This window comes from Ceratosolen solmsi, unplaced genomic scaffold (genome assembly GCF_000503995.2).
Source record: "Ceratosolen solmsi marchali unplaced genomic scaffold, CerSol_1.0 scaffold19, whole genome shotgun sequence".
Lineage (NCBI taxonomy): Eukaryota > Metazoa > Arthropoda > Insecta > Hymenoptera > Agaonidae > Ceratosolen > Ceratosolen solmsi.
The window spans coordinates 821,721-837,392 of NW_011948443.1; the positions used below are offsets into that span (position 1 = coordinate 821,721).

Genomic DNA, 15,672 nt, shown 5'->3' on the forward strand with positions numbered 1-15,672 from the left:
ATGTACATAAGTTTTTATTCAGAATGGCTGCGTATCATGGAAACTAAAATTAAATTCTGATATTTTTATAATTTTACCACTTACTATTTTTATTATATTATATTATATTTTTTTATAACATACTATATAATATAGTTTTTGTAAATTTTTTATATTTTGAATTAATTTTTCATCAATAAATTAAATTTAATCAAATCTTTTAAAAATATTCTAGTATTAAATATGAAAATGTGTATTATAAATATCAATAGTGTTTTTATTTTATGACATAATGTTCTTATTTATAATTTTATGAAATTTCATAGATAAAAATAAAATTATTCTTTACAATTTTTAAATATAATGTGAAAATAAGTATATCAAATTCAAAATATGTATCAATAAATTCTTTTAAAATTATATTATTTAATTTGTTTACGAAAATAGCAGGGGTTTCAATAATTTATTTATTGTTTTCTTTATTTTTTTTAAGATATTTGTTGGTGCCATTTCATAATTATATAAAGTGACATCTATTAACCAAGTATGAAAATATGTTTTTTTACTTTGTATTGTTTCATGTTTGTGTACCTATAATAAAATGCATTGGCGGTGGTTGATTTTGTGTAGAATACATTATAAACTTGAATATGATAATTAACTAATTTCAAATAATGGAAGAGGTAAATAATGTATATTTATATTGTATTTTTAAACACTTTTATTGAAAAATAAATACACTTAATTCCTAATTTAAACAAATATAGGTTAATATTTAAAATTTAAATATTTTGTTAAATAGATTTTGAATATGGTTTATGTATTATAGGAATTAAGAGCCAAAATTGATCAAGCTTGTAGAACTGCAGAAGAATTTACGAAATTATATTATGAAAGTTTAGACAAACGGAGATATGTAAGATATATGTAAATTTGTAATTATCTTTATGTTTCAATTAATGTTCCACTTATCATAATAGTTAATGTCACGGCTGTATATGGATACTGCTATTTTAATATGGAATGGAAATGGTATAGAAGGAAAAGATCAAATTCAGAATTTTTGGACAGAATTACCATCTTCAGATCATTCAGTCATTACTTTAGATGCTCAACCTATTACTGGTAATAAAATTATTTTAAACATTTTTTTTATTTTGTTATAAATTAATGTTATATTTTTATAGGACCTGCAGTAGCTAATCAATTAACATTTTTAGTTAAAGTTAGTGGCCAAGTAAAATATCAAGATAAAGCACCAAAAACATTTAACCAAAATTTTCTAATAACTGCATTGGGTGATAAATGGAAAATAGTGAGTGATTGTTTTAGAACGCAAGAAGCATTAGAAAATTAAATTGCTTTTGATAGGATTTAAAATATCAACCAAGTATATCAATGAAAATATTCAATGAAAATCTATTTATTCATATAACTTTATACAAATATATTATTTTATAATAATTAAAAATTGTACAATAAATAGGATTAAAGCTCTTTCATTTCATTTTTATTAGTTAATTAGTACATTGATTAATCAATGCTAACATTTTACATTGAAAAAAATTTTAAAATAAATATAAACATAAATAATCCATAAACTTATTATTAAACTAAGTAAATACATTTTTTAAATTATTTTAATCGGTATATAAATACATTTTAATTAATTTATTTTTTTCCATATATAATAGTTTAAAAATACTCATTCTTGAGCATAATTTTTTTTATAACAAAAATGCCAGTGAGAAATAAAATCAGTCAGTTTCTGATTTAAATCATGCATAATATATTACTTTAATATGTCATTCAGAAGATAAAATTTTCATTATTTTATTTGATTGACAGTATTCATTGGCTTTATTCAATTTAATAAATATATCTGTTGTAAAATCTTTCATTAAATACGTATTGTGATAAATTTATATTATTTTTCTCTTGCTCGCTCATTTAATAATATACATAGACAAATTTTTTCTAAAATAAATAGATAACCGAGTACATGCAAATAAGCAATCATATTTCTAAAAACATAGTTCAATTGTGGAAGAGCATGTTTGTAGAACAGTGTATATTAAGCTTCTATATTTGGTTCTACACTTTTTCATTAAAGTATTTAAATATTATTAATTTAAATGAGGAAGGGAGAAAATAATTTGTTCAAGCGTATCATTACATAACAGTCATCGCCTAACTATACAATTCAAAGTTATATTTTCCATTAGTGCACACAAATAATTTAAATGTTTTTTGACTTTACAATCTAATTTCAAGATTTGGTTCATAGTATATTAAGGGGTATTTGATTTTTACGTACAAAATTTGATAGAATTAAGATAATACAATATTTTTAGCAACTTGAGTGTAATTTTCATTTTTCTTTTATATTTTTTTCTTTTCGCTTATTTATGCCAGATATTTAATAAGATTTAATTACTACAAGAGCTTAAGATTCATTTTGTTTTACTTTCTCATTGGTTATACACAATTTGAATTCCAAACTTATATAGATTCCAGTTTAAATAATATACAAGGAGTAGGTTGAAGGAGACGAGGATCATAATATTAATTCTTGTCTAAAAAAAACTCGAGCAACTGTCGCATACTATTATTCAGTTATATCCACATTACCTAAGATTTTACAATATTATGTTATTGTTTAAATAAAAAATACCATTTAATTATTTGATATTGCCTTAGAGTACTTTTATTTTTTATTATTCTTATTTTCTTTTTCTCAAAATGGTATTAATGACTTAGATCAACGTATTTTTTGTTAACAATACTTAAAAATAATGTCTTTGAATCAAGTGATATTGTATATATTTATATGTATAAGTTCTAAAATTTCTTTAATAAATCATTATAACAAAAAAAAACAATAAAATATAAATGCTGAGTATTACTCGATTTTTCCTTCATTTGTGCAATTTTTTTTTAATATATTTTTTTATTGTTATTGACGAGTATGTAATCGAGTGAATAATATAAGCTCTCATAAAAGTATGTTTATATTTGAAAGTGTAGGTGCATTTATCTTTGTAGCATATTAGCTACATCCTTTATTGTACTTTGCAAGTCTGTGAGTAACCTTGTATTCTCAGTAATATTACGTGCCCCTGCAGCTTTTAGTTGACAGGCTTGTAATTCGAATCTGGAAATAACATCACGAAAATGGAATTTAGCGTGGGCTGGCATATTTGCCTCTTGTGTATAATTCGAACACATGCTGTGTAACAATCCAATCTTATCAGACAGTTGTAGCCAGCTAGTCATTACTATACTGGGATTACCCTTTAGATTAATTATGTTGTTGTCAATAGCACTGGCTACTTCTAGAATATTTTGTTTATCGTAACTAAATCGCAATCCAATGTCTGAGCTTTGTTTTATCAGAGATTGTTGTTGTTGATCCTCTTCAGGACTGCTCCTTTGGCAGTTTGGCGTAGCATAAATTGAAGTGCCAAAATGCTTAGTGAGAACACAGTGAGATTTTACTGGACGAGCTGGTACAAGAGGTTTTTCATACTCTAGTGGCCACTGCAATCGAATGTCACTTTTCGTTGTTGAAGAGCTACGCGTTGATGCACCACTGCGATCTTCTGGTGAATCCTCGACTGGATCTGCAGCTGAGTCGAGTCGGACTATAGGGCAGCGAATACCAGTTCCAAGTTTCGGACTTGTTGGAACTGTTGTTTGAGTTCCAACCTCGATATTGCTTGTTTCTATACTGTTCATTTCCTTGTTTTCCCAAAGCTTCTTGAGGCTACTAATACTGCCGGTGCTCTGTCTTTTATCATCTAATTGTTCATCTGATAAACAATCTAACGAGTCAATGCCATTTGTTTTCTCATCACCTGAGCGTTTACCAGACTTTTCATCGAAATCTATAGGTAACGATGTTGATTTATCAAGAGCATTATCAATCTTCCGTAATCGTGCTTTAAAGTCAATTATTTGTCCATCCATATTCTCTTCTCTTGATGATTGAGTATTTACTCGCCAATCTAAATGTTTCAATTTAAAGCCTAAAGTAGTTGTATTTTCGGTGAGCGGTGAAACAACTGTGGATTGAAGCTCCTTTAATTCAAGATCGACACTCGTAACCGCATACTCGCTCTGTCTTACTGCATCAGCACTAAAATTAGCACAAAGCTCGGACAATAATTGTGATGCTGGATCCAACGACGTTACACTACTACTAGTTAAGTTTACTCTCCTGAAAATATCACTTGACTTTGTATCACAACTTTGTTTGATTTCATTAATAAGTTTTAATTCTAGCATTTCTTTCATACCAGGTTTTGAAGAATAGGTATCAAAATTACCATTATGCTTACTTTCTTGAAATTCACTTACATTATCAATGACAGTAGGAGATGGTGAAGGTGGTGGTAACGGCAGTGGTTCGATTTCGTCTTTGTATAAGATTTCATTACAAACATCTACCGATTTAGATTCACTCTGCTGCTGCTGTTGCTCAAGTTCCCGTTTTCTTAAATTCACACCAAATCTTGAACTAGCTTCGTTGGGCGAGGGTTCAATTGTTTTGAGATCACTGTTTTGCTCATCCTGCTCATCATTTAAAATTGACTCCTCTTTTAAACGGCGCTCGAATTTTGATACTTTTCTGAAATTGCAAGGAGATAATAAAGATGTAGTATTTCGAGGTTGACTATTTGACGAGTTAGTTTGCGGCAAAAGCAAGTCAGATGGTTCTCGGGAATTAAGCAACTCAGAAGATGGAGGAGGCAAATCCAATGGAGGTGGAGGAAATTCAAGATCTGCAAGACTTGGTTGACTGTGTTTTGAAGGGCTCGTAGTTCTGAAAATCCAAGTACTTAAAGGTGCACGAAATGTCGTTAAGTTACAACTGTCTAGAGTATTATTATTATTATTCGTATTGTTTTTACGGCATGATCCAATAGTATTATGATTACGTGGTGAATTTGGTGGCTGATAAGTATTGACAACGCCGCTCGCGGAATTACTACGCGTCATTTGCGTCTGATTACGTAATTTATTTTGACGTGGTGAAAGCGAGCGATGCTGTTGTATTTCAACAATATTAATTGTTGCTAGTGCTTCAGATGTTTGTTCTTGTTCTACCATAGAAGAACAAATCGACGGTGACAACAGTGTACTAATGTTTTCATGATTTGGCGGCATACCACTCTGACGTAAAGATTCAAGATAGGCTCCTATCCTTGCATTTTTCGGTAGTGTACCATAACGATGAATTGCTCTTTTAACATTTTGCACCTCTAAGGCTCCCACATGGACCAGCTGAAACAAAATTTTATTTTTATCCTTCAATTTATTTATTTAAAATTCAATATTAGTTTAGATGAAAAATTCCATTTTATAAGTAACAAATCTTTGAATGTTATTTGTTCATACAATAAAATGTAAATAATAAAATTGTTAACCAAATGTCAATTTTTTAATTTTAAAATAAGTTTTTAGATAGGGTATGATAAAAGTATGTAAATATTTAAATGATTGAATATTTTTTATCAATAAATTTTTACAAATGTATTCATAAAAAAATATATATAAAGAATTTATTCATAATTATATAAGTATTTTATATATTATAGAATAGTAATAATAAACCATTTTTAATGTTTATTAACTGAAAATTATTATGAAACTATATATACTTAACAAACAAATTAATCAAATGTGTTAAGTAACTAATCAAAAAATAAATTGAATATAATTTATTGTTATAAAATATTATTAATAAAAATTTTTATTATTGGTCTATACATTAAATTTCTTATCTATTTAAAATAAACTGTCATACAAAATTTTTCTGTACATTTATTAGTCAAAATAATTAAAAGTTAAATTAAAGAAACACATTTTTTATTTTCAAGTTCATTTATTATAATAATGTCAAATTTTTTAATTTTTCAAATACAACATAAATATTAAAATGAATATATTTATTACTCATTCTATTAAAAAATGATAGAAATGAAATTATTGATAATATATTCTAAGTATTTAAAAAATTTTTATAATAGTGTCTTAATGTAAAAATTTTGTGTAAAAGAAACTATTTATGACGCTGTTAGTTAAAAATAATAGCAAAATATAATCTTCTTTTTCCTAATATTATTTTATGTATGAAGTTTCAATATAAATGCTATATAGAGTTATTTAGTAAAAAGATTCAATATGATATATGTAAACAACTTGTTTGTCATAAATATTACCATTTATATTTGTACACAAAATGTTATTATCAAGTAAAGAATATCTATTAAGCATATTCCCAGAATTATTAAAAACTTATTTTATAAAAAAAAAGATAAATTCTAAAAAATAAATAGAATAGCTGTTGTCTTTACTAATATTAATATTCAAGAAACGTTATAACTTAGTTACAAGTTTTAAATTAAAATTTAAATATCTTACAAATAAAAATTTTTAATAAAGGCTCAACAGGGATGAAAAATTAAAACAATGAAACTGAATTGAGAGGTAGACACTTAATGTTTACATAAGATACCTTCTGTGATAGTGCATCCTTAGAACTGCAGGTGCGTACTTTTACTTGTTTATGGTTGGATAGTGATTCTGATGAAGTTGATGGTTGAATGAAATTTGATTCCATTGTACCTTGTGAACCATCACCATCCTGTTCTATATCCCAACTTCCTCCAGTACTTGATTGACTGGCCATTGTCACTAGATCACGTGTCACTCCTATATATGTGTTTAATTCCATCAAGTATAGATGTGACACTTTAATTTCTCAGAATTAAAAATATTTTTTGACACATAATTGTTATTATTATACGTTGTCCTTGATTACAGAATTTATAAATTTAAATAAATCCCACATATAATAATGATAATTCATGATAAAATAATATGATAAAATAATATGATATAAAATTATAAAATAGATATACTAAATTTGAAAATGGAATGTTTCATTCAATAAAAATACAATATAGAATTTACCAAATATTATATAATATGTAGGCCATGAATTCTAAAAGTTTTCTAAATTTGCAAAGAATAAAAAATTAAGAAAAATATCAGATTCTTAAACCAAAAAAATATCTAAAAACGTTCTATATTAATCCAAATAATTTAATTATAAATATCATTTTAAATGTTCAAGTAAATGGGTTAAAGCATATATATAATTGTACCAAACAAAAAGTGGCTTTAAGCAAAGAAAAATTTAAATAGAGTATATTAAAACTGATATTTTTGTTTTTAAATTTAGTTTTTTTCTAATTATAATTTTCTAATATAAATTTTATAATGTATTTTTAAATATTGAATAAGAAATAAATAAATGTGTAACAAAATAAAAAATAAATATTATAATATTTAGTATGAAATGTACTTGTAAATTATATTAATAACATTTTTTTACTTTTTGTATATATTTTTATACAATTATATAATATTAATAATCAACTAATACTTTTACTTCAAATAGATCATTGTCAAATCTTAAATTATAATGTTTTATAGTGACATGAACACTAAATTTTATAATACATATATTAGGTTATATAATATGATTAATTCTGTTAATAAAATTATGTAATATTGCTTAACTGTGATGAGAGAAGGGATTAAGAATAAAAATGACTATTCTCAAAATATAAACGATTCAGACTTTATCCATACATTATAATACAATAATATTCATGTACATAAATTACATTTAAAAATATGTAATGTAAAATATAAATATTATGTACTTATAATCTCAATTAGAATTCTATTTCAATACCTAATCAAACAATTAAAGTTCTAAGACTTAATTTTTAAAATTGTTATTGTGATATTTATGATTAATTTCAAATTAATAAAAACCATGCCTTGATCTAATTGCATAATTACCTAATCGTAAAAAATTAATTTAAATTAAAATTGTAGAATGCAATGTCTGAACATTGATTGTATAACTAAAAGTACATATTAATTTAAATATGTAGTATTAAGCATTTCGCTTAATAAAAAATTATTTTGATTTAAAGAGGTGTGAATAATTCACAAAAATTATTAATATATCTAATGTTTGTAGATTCAAAAGTGTAATACTAAACTTCTATATTTGAACATGAATTTAAATGTTGTTTTAAAAGAAAATTTAAACATATGATGTACAGTAAATTCTGACTGATTAGTGTAAGGAAATACCTTGAAAAATCTTGTCAATAGCATTTAGATCAGTTCCATCGAGCAACACATTATTAGGTATATCTGTATTCTGATGATCCTGCTCCTGATATGCAGAATCTCGAAATGAATTAGAGGATGATAGAAGGCTGCAAATAAAATAGATAATAGCCTTACAATTTTATAAATTTTAAGATTAAATTGAAATATTTTATAATATTAAAATAAAGTTTAGGAGTTTCTCGCGATCTCATGTTATGGTCTCAAAGGCTTGAAAATTTTCTGAAATTAAGCGCGAAATTCTCATAAAAAGATGCGTTACGATTTTTTCACCTGTTTTCTTAGACCTACAAGTTAGATATAAGATAGATATAGGTACTTAAGAGTTTAATCTTTGAAACGACTTCTTTGGAAATTTTTCAATTTGAAAACTAGCTAATGTGACCAGATTAGCTACCCTTTATCTGCTCTTCCAAAGTTATTGATTTTTTTTCTACATGAATATATGCTGGTTATATCCGAACAACTTGCAAGTAGATAATATAAGTTTCTAATTTCTACTTTTGTACTAGTCGCGGTCATTATTCCTCTTGTAATCTCTGTATCTTTTTCAGTATTTACAGGTGTTTTTGGAATGTTGATTCAGTTACCTTGAAGTATTTCATCTTTTCAATCTTAAAATTATAGGGTGATTTTTAAACACTTGAACCTCAGTTCAAATTTGGCCAAACGATTGGAACTTCGTAATAAAATATTCGTGCTTCGAATACTTCATTCTTCGTGCTAAGAATTCTATTCTGCTTTGCTTGCGCCAGTACTGCCAATAGTCCATATCAGTACTATCCTCTGTATTGATTTCTGTACTATCAGTACAATGTTCTTTATCTTGTACCCACTAAATAAATCGAGCCATAGTTATTAAGATTTAATTTCTTTAGTCTGCTTGTATCAGCCTGTCCATTCTTTTTAAAAATCCAAATGAATGCTCTTTTTTAGGAAATTGACCAATATTGTTAATGAGTTTTAGCATTTTATTGCATCCGCGAGAACGTACTAACAGCAGTATTAAAATAAATAAATAAAAACTAAGTAAAATTTAAACTTAATTTCACTAAATATTAAATAATCGCTTCTATAATAGATTAATTTACTAACTGAAAGTTGTATATAATATATATTGATTTTTACCTTGTACGCTTTGGTGGAGCAGGTGCTTGCTTTCCCTTTTTGTTTGTTGAACGTCTCATTTGCACAATGCTACTATTTCCTTTATTTGAAAAACCTCCCATAAATGTACTTAATTTAGCAATTGAACTTGTAGTTTCTAAAATTATGGTTATTAATCTTTTTTTGTTTATTATATTTTTAATGGATTTTTAAAATCTCTTTTTACCTTGATTAATACTGCAAACATGTTGTTCAGATACAAGTCCATGAATATTGTTTAAACTACCACTTTGTGATTTATTAGAAGATAAAAGATGACTTGGTCCAATATTGCCTTGTAATTGCTTTTCAACTTCTTTAATTTAAAAAAATTAAATTAAATTATCAAAAAACCAATATTAAAATATATTTTACGATTCATGTACCTTCTGTAATACTTGATTCTTGAAACATATTTTCTAATGAATGATGAATTTCCTTAAATGTTGGCCTATCTAAAGCAGACCACTGCCAACATTGTCGCATAAGTTCATAAACTTTTGGTGGACAACCAGGGGGACATTCCATTCTGTAACCTTTCTCTAACATATGATACACATCGGTTAAATCAACTCCAGGATATGGAGACATGCCATATGTTGCAATTTCCCATAAAAGAATTCCGAATGCCCATACGTCAGACTGTAAAATTTACGGATTTTCAATAAATAAAAATGATATAATGGAATAAATTCATTAAAGTATTCATTTAAAAATAAAAAGAATTTCTAGTTTATTCATTATACCTTTGTAGAAAATTTATTGTAAGCTAACCCTTCAGGAGCAGTCCATTTAATTGGAAATTTTGCACCAGCATGTGCAGTATATGTATCATCCCTCATGAGTCGAGCCAAACCAAAATCGGCTACTTTAACTAAATGATTTTCTCCTACTAAACAATTTCTTGCAGCTAAGTCCCTATGAAAATTATAACAGTAATCTTATATTATCATATATATAAACATATAATAATATAAGAATTATTGTTATGTGTGTCTGGGTATGTTTATACATATATAAAACTAAGAATTATGTGCATAAGGGAAAAAACCAGTAAATACATAAAAGTATACCTATGAATGAAATTTCTACTTTCCAGGTAACTCATTCCACTTGCAATTTGCGTTGCCATATGCATTAAAACTACAGCATTAATTTGGTGTTTACTTTCATTACGTAAATAATCTAATAAATTTCCTTTACTCATAAATTCAGTTATAATGTAAAATGGTGGTTCTCTTGTACATACACCTATTAATTGTACTAAATTTCTGTGTTTCATTTCTTTCATAATTGCTGCTTCTTCTAAAAAATCTTTTAATGCCATAGTATCTTCCTGAACATATTAAAAAGCTATAATTTTTCAAGATTATTTATTTATAATTGAAATTATATACAAATAAAATAATGTATTAACCTTAAGAGTTTTTACTGCAACAGTCATATTATACCTTTTCCATACAGCTTCATACACATCACCATATTGTCCTCCACCTAATTTATGCCTCATAACAATATCAGTTCTATTAATTTCCCATTCATCAGGTTCTGTAATAACATTTTTTATATATTTTTAATAACAAATACTTTAAATTAAATTGAATTTCATTTAATTGAAATCTAGAATTAGTGTTTAAAAATTTATCAAATATTGAATTCTTTAAGTGTGCCAAACATTATTATGATTTAGGAATACTTTAGTATTAAATTAAATATTTGCATATAATTGTACTGTCTATTAATCTAAGAAATAGTTATTTAAAATTGATACAACTGATACTTGAAGTAATAATAAAAATATAATTTATTTTTTAAATCTTAGTTTTTTATGTAAAATTATTTTAAATATTTTTAATATTATATGATATAAGTAATTTTGAAATTTAATTTTATTGTTTTTATTTATTAGATTTGTATTGATTGGTAAATATTATTTAATATATTTTTTACAAAAGTATTTCAACATTTTTGTATAATAGAAAATATTTTCATCTATCACAATAAATTCTTTTTATCAATTATTAATATAATCATAAATAAAGATATTTAAAAATTATGGTTCTATTGTAATTCTAACTGTTAATCTTTTTTACATTTTTTTATATAATTAAAAAATAATTAATATTTTTTCAATAAGTTAAAAATATATATTTCATTTGCTTTAAATAAAAATAATTTGATTCTATTTATAGAACCTTTTCATCAAATTTAAAAGAAACACTGGTATGAAAAATTCTTAACACTTTAAAGGAAATACATATAATTTCTTGATGATAAAATAAAAATTGATATTTTATAAAATTTTTAAAATTAATTAACTAACCTGGACTCAGAGGAAAAACTGTTGGTTTATTACGTTTTGGTGCTGGATACAAAAGTTGAGTAATAAGACCATCTGCAAGCATTGAATGATGATGTACCAATTCTGCTAATGTATTAAAAATACTCTCAGTTGTTACATACATCTGAAAATTGAAAATTTAACAATAATCTCATTAATTAAATATAAATATTTATATAATTCTTAACTACCTTTCCATCAGTATCTTCATTAATTCTATAATGATATACTCGTCCTTCGTATCGCAGTGAAATACTACGCTGTCCAGGACTACTTTCTGATTCACGAACAAGAAAACTTCCATTGATACCTGAACTTAAGAGGTATTCAGCGGCATTTCTTGATATTCTACCATGATACCAAGAATGTTTTTCCAATGAATTAACCGGAGTTACATAATTAGAGGGTACCCAACCAACTTGTCCATTAGTTGAATGAGCTTCACACCATTCTCCACTTTTGTTATAACTTAGTATACGAACTTGTTCACCTATAAATATTTTAAGTATAATTTTATACAATAATAACAAATTTAAATTTATAAAATGAACTTCATTTTCATCTTACTACTAGTATATCTTACTAAATTTTTTAATCAATCTTAATTAATTTTTATACAAAAGTATCTCAATTAAAACATCTTTCTAACTTATACTTATTTATAAATCTACATATAAAACATATATTTTTAATATATAATGGATTATATGTTATATATATATATATATATATATAGATATATATATAATATAAATTAAATAAGTTATTTTTGTAATTTTTTGATAATACAATTATTTTAAATATGAATGGAATAGAAGACGTATTAAGGATCTCAATGTTGTATATTCAATTTATGTGAAGCATAAAATTAATTACCTTTCTTTAAACCTAGTTGATTTTCCCCGCCTGCTTGGAAATCATATAAAGCAACAAAGAGTTGGGGATCATCTTCTTCTTGAGCTAAAAGATTTTCCTTACTGGTCCATCTAAACAAACAAATCATATATTATTAAATTCGAAATTTTTAAATAAAAAATATTGCATTTATTTATTGAAATATAATTATATACCTATTTGCTGCTTCAAGAAGGCCACCACTTGTTACAGAAACATGCTGATCTAAATTAGATTGTTGTGAAACACACTGAACATTTGAATTTGGTGGATCACCCTCTGGCAAAGCAGGTATATGTGGAAGCGGTCTACTTTGAAGTAATGCTTCTATAAAAAAAAGATATATATGTTAACATAAATGCACACACACACACACACACACACACACACACACACATGCAAAACCATTCGATTATATATTAACTAATAATAAATTCTAATTATTTTCAATCAGATATATATACATACAATCCTATATATATTCATAGATATATCACTATTGCTACCTGATAACATATATAAAAAATTTATAGTTAAAATAATTCAATTTCAATTTATTTATTTTGTTTTATAAATAATTAGTCGTTTATGTTCAAACTTTATATTATTTCATAAGTACATAATATTACATTTATTTGAAATTTAGTAACTAAATATTCTATACTTAGCTAATAAATAAAACATATTTAGTAATAAGAAATTTCAATGTTATTAATTTCTAGTGGATAAAAAATTGATATGCATTGATAAGACATTGATTATTTTTTTATTTTACTATTACCAATATCATTTTAATATCTTATTGCTTAAAAATATTTTTTTAAAAATATAAAAATGATGTTTTTTAATTTTTTTGTAGTAAATAAAATAATATAAACATAATATAAACAATATAATATAATATGAACAATAAAATGAATGTTTATGAAATACAAATTTTATTAATTTTATAAAAAATTTTTAATAAAAAGATTCATAATAAAATGTAACATTTTAGTATAACATAAATTAATTAAATAAAATTGAAATTTAAATCGTACCATTTGAATCTAATTCAATAATTTTTAATAATTATATATTTTAAAAATAAATATTACAGTTGTTGAATTAAATCAAGTAATTTAAAAGTTTAATTAATTATTTTTAAATAAATAAAAGAATGCACATAAATAATATTCACTTTTTTCGATTTAATCTGGTCAATTTGTATATTATATTATATATATATTATATATTATATAATATATATTATATATATAATAATATTATATAATATATATCAATATATTATATAATTACATTATATATATATATTAATATATATTATATTATATAGTTTAACATTATTAAAGTAATTTTATTAGCATTCTAGCCAATTAATATTTAAAGTAAGAATATTTCCATCTCAGTACATAATATCAGTTAATAATTTATAAACAATCACGTTTGTTACTACTTTTTTAGAGATTTTCAATAAAATCACGGGCCATTAAAAAAACATTTGGTACAAAAATTAATGAAGTAAAATAAAAATAAAAATACTTTATAACAATCCAATGAAATCATATTGAATTTAAATTACACACCATACCTATTAATTAAATTTGTATAAATTTTTTCTATTAGTGATATGAAATATAACACAGATATAAGGTACAAAATATATATAAATATACCACTGTGTTCAGTAAAGATATTCGAGCCCATAGTACGGGAGTCCTTGGGATTTCTAGGTTGTTTTCGAGTTTGTCTGACGGTGGTCCCGGGCGTAATAATCCTGTCCTTGGTTTGTTGAGCCCCCATAGTTCATAGCTGATTACCATTCCTTTTAACACATTACTATCTTCGTAACTTTATTCTTCGTCTTTTTCTTTCTTAACTTCTGTATAAATATTTATATAATATCCTATTTTTTTAATTTATATATAATAATAAATATACGTAAACACTTATCGCACATAATGGCGTAGCTAATATGTCGATTAAGGATAATAATTATATTGATTGGCAACTTTCTGTACTTCAGCGAAAAAGTGAGAAAAAAGAATATTGATTATAAGGAACAATTAGTTCGCGCTTGCAGCAATTACAAACAGCGCTGATGAGAAGATAAAAAAACAGTATTTGTTCTCCCTGTCCGAACCTATGTATTTCAATGAAAGTTTCGGATCAGACATTCAAGTTATTGCAAGAACACCAACAATGAGAAAGAAGACAATGGCAGAACAAATAAACGCTTATTTAAATTTTGACCGTAAATTTTAAGAATTTATTATTCTTTACATTTTTTTTATTTCTTGATAGGCTTTAGTTGTGTTTTAAACTATTTTCAACTTTATTAACGTTGGTGCGATTGTGAATGAAATATATTCAAACTACTACTTCGACTAGCAGTCGCCATATTTGACAACTTTCATTTATTATTTATTTTTTATAATCTTATTCCATATTTTTATTTTGTTTTATCTATCATGTCAATTATTTAGTCGTTGAAAATATTGTTAAGTGACATCACAGTTGGTTTACTTTTTCATATATTAGCATAGACTATAATCAATATATATTTTATCAATTTTAAAATATTACATATCTAATCTGTATAGATATGGCTTTCATACATATAACTATCTTGCATTTTCTGTTTTTGTCTTGATTGAAGAGAGAAATGTAGAGATAAGGACAAAGTTAGATTTCGAGAAAGAGAGGGGGTCGAAGTGCTTCTATATTGTCATATGATAATATCCATTATGAATAGTTAATTAATAAGTGCTTTTAAAATAAATTATATAATTTATGTTGTAATGAGCATTATTTTGTCGCACAATTACTTAATTATAATAATTTAATGTAAAATATTTTAATAAATAGAAACTAAAATATCTTAAAATTTCAATTAATTTTTTCATAATTAGCAATTCAAAAAAACCAATTTAAAACATTGATGGATTTCTGATATTTTTATTTAAAGAAACTATAGCAATTGTAATTATAATTCCATTAGAATTTAAATTTAATAAAATTAATTTCAAATTTACTATACAATTCATACTTATATTTCAAACTTACAATTCATGAATACTATTCTGATAGTTTCA

General features: G+C 24.6%; 2 protein-coding genes across 4 annotated transcripts; one reads left to right on the forward strand and one right to left on the reverse strand.

The window, feature by feature from the left end:
- The first annotated feature begins 624 nt into the window (after nucleotides 1–624).
- Nucleotides 625–1,369, forward strand: Nxt1 (NTF2-related export protein 1). Of its 3 annotated transcripts, none has more exons than XM_011504157.1 (4): nucleotides 625–662; nucleotides 809–895; nucleotides 960–1,104; nucleotides 1,167–1,369. In XM_011504157.1, exons 1-4 carry the CDS (start codon nucleotides 654–656, stop codon nucleotides 1,334–1,336), a joined length of 411 nt encoding a protein of 136 aa, XP_011502459.1. In that variant the 5' UTR covers nucleotides 625–653; the 3' UTR covers nucleotides 1,337–1,369. The 3 variants fall into 3 exon arrangements, with proteins under 3 accessions (XP_011502459.1, XP_011502460.1, XP_011502461.1); XM_011504158.1 differs by having other exon boundaries at nucleotides 1,176–1,369; XM_011504159.1 differs by having other exon boundaries at nucleotides 1,200–1,369.
- A 1,510-nt stretch (nucleotides 1,370–2,879) lies between these two features.
- On the reverse strand, nucleotides 2,880–14,478 carry Abl (tyrosine-protein kinase Abl). The gene is made up of 14 exons (XM_011504160.1): nucleotides 14,254–14,478; nucleotides 12,754–12,904; nucleotides 12,560–12,669; nucleotides 11,875–12,173; nucleotides 11,666–11,807; nucleotides 10,760–10,890; nucleotides 10,416–10,678; nucleotides 10,089–10,260; nucleotides 9,729–9,984; nucleotides 9,530–9,658; nucleotides 9,325–9,460; nucleotides 8,158–8,285; nucleotides 6,500–6,696; nucleotides 2,880–5,265 (listed from the first exon to the last, which is right to left on the reverse strand). Exons 1-14 carry the CDS (start codon nucleotides 14,378–14,380, stop codon nucleotides 3,013–3,015), a joined length of 4,494 nt encoding a protein of 1,497 aa, XP_011502462.1. The 5' UTR covers nucleotides 14,381–14,478; the 3' UTR covers nucleotides 2,880–3,012.
- Between the last annotated feature and the right edge of the window lie 1,194 nt (nucleotides 14,479–15,672).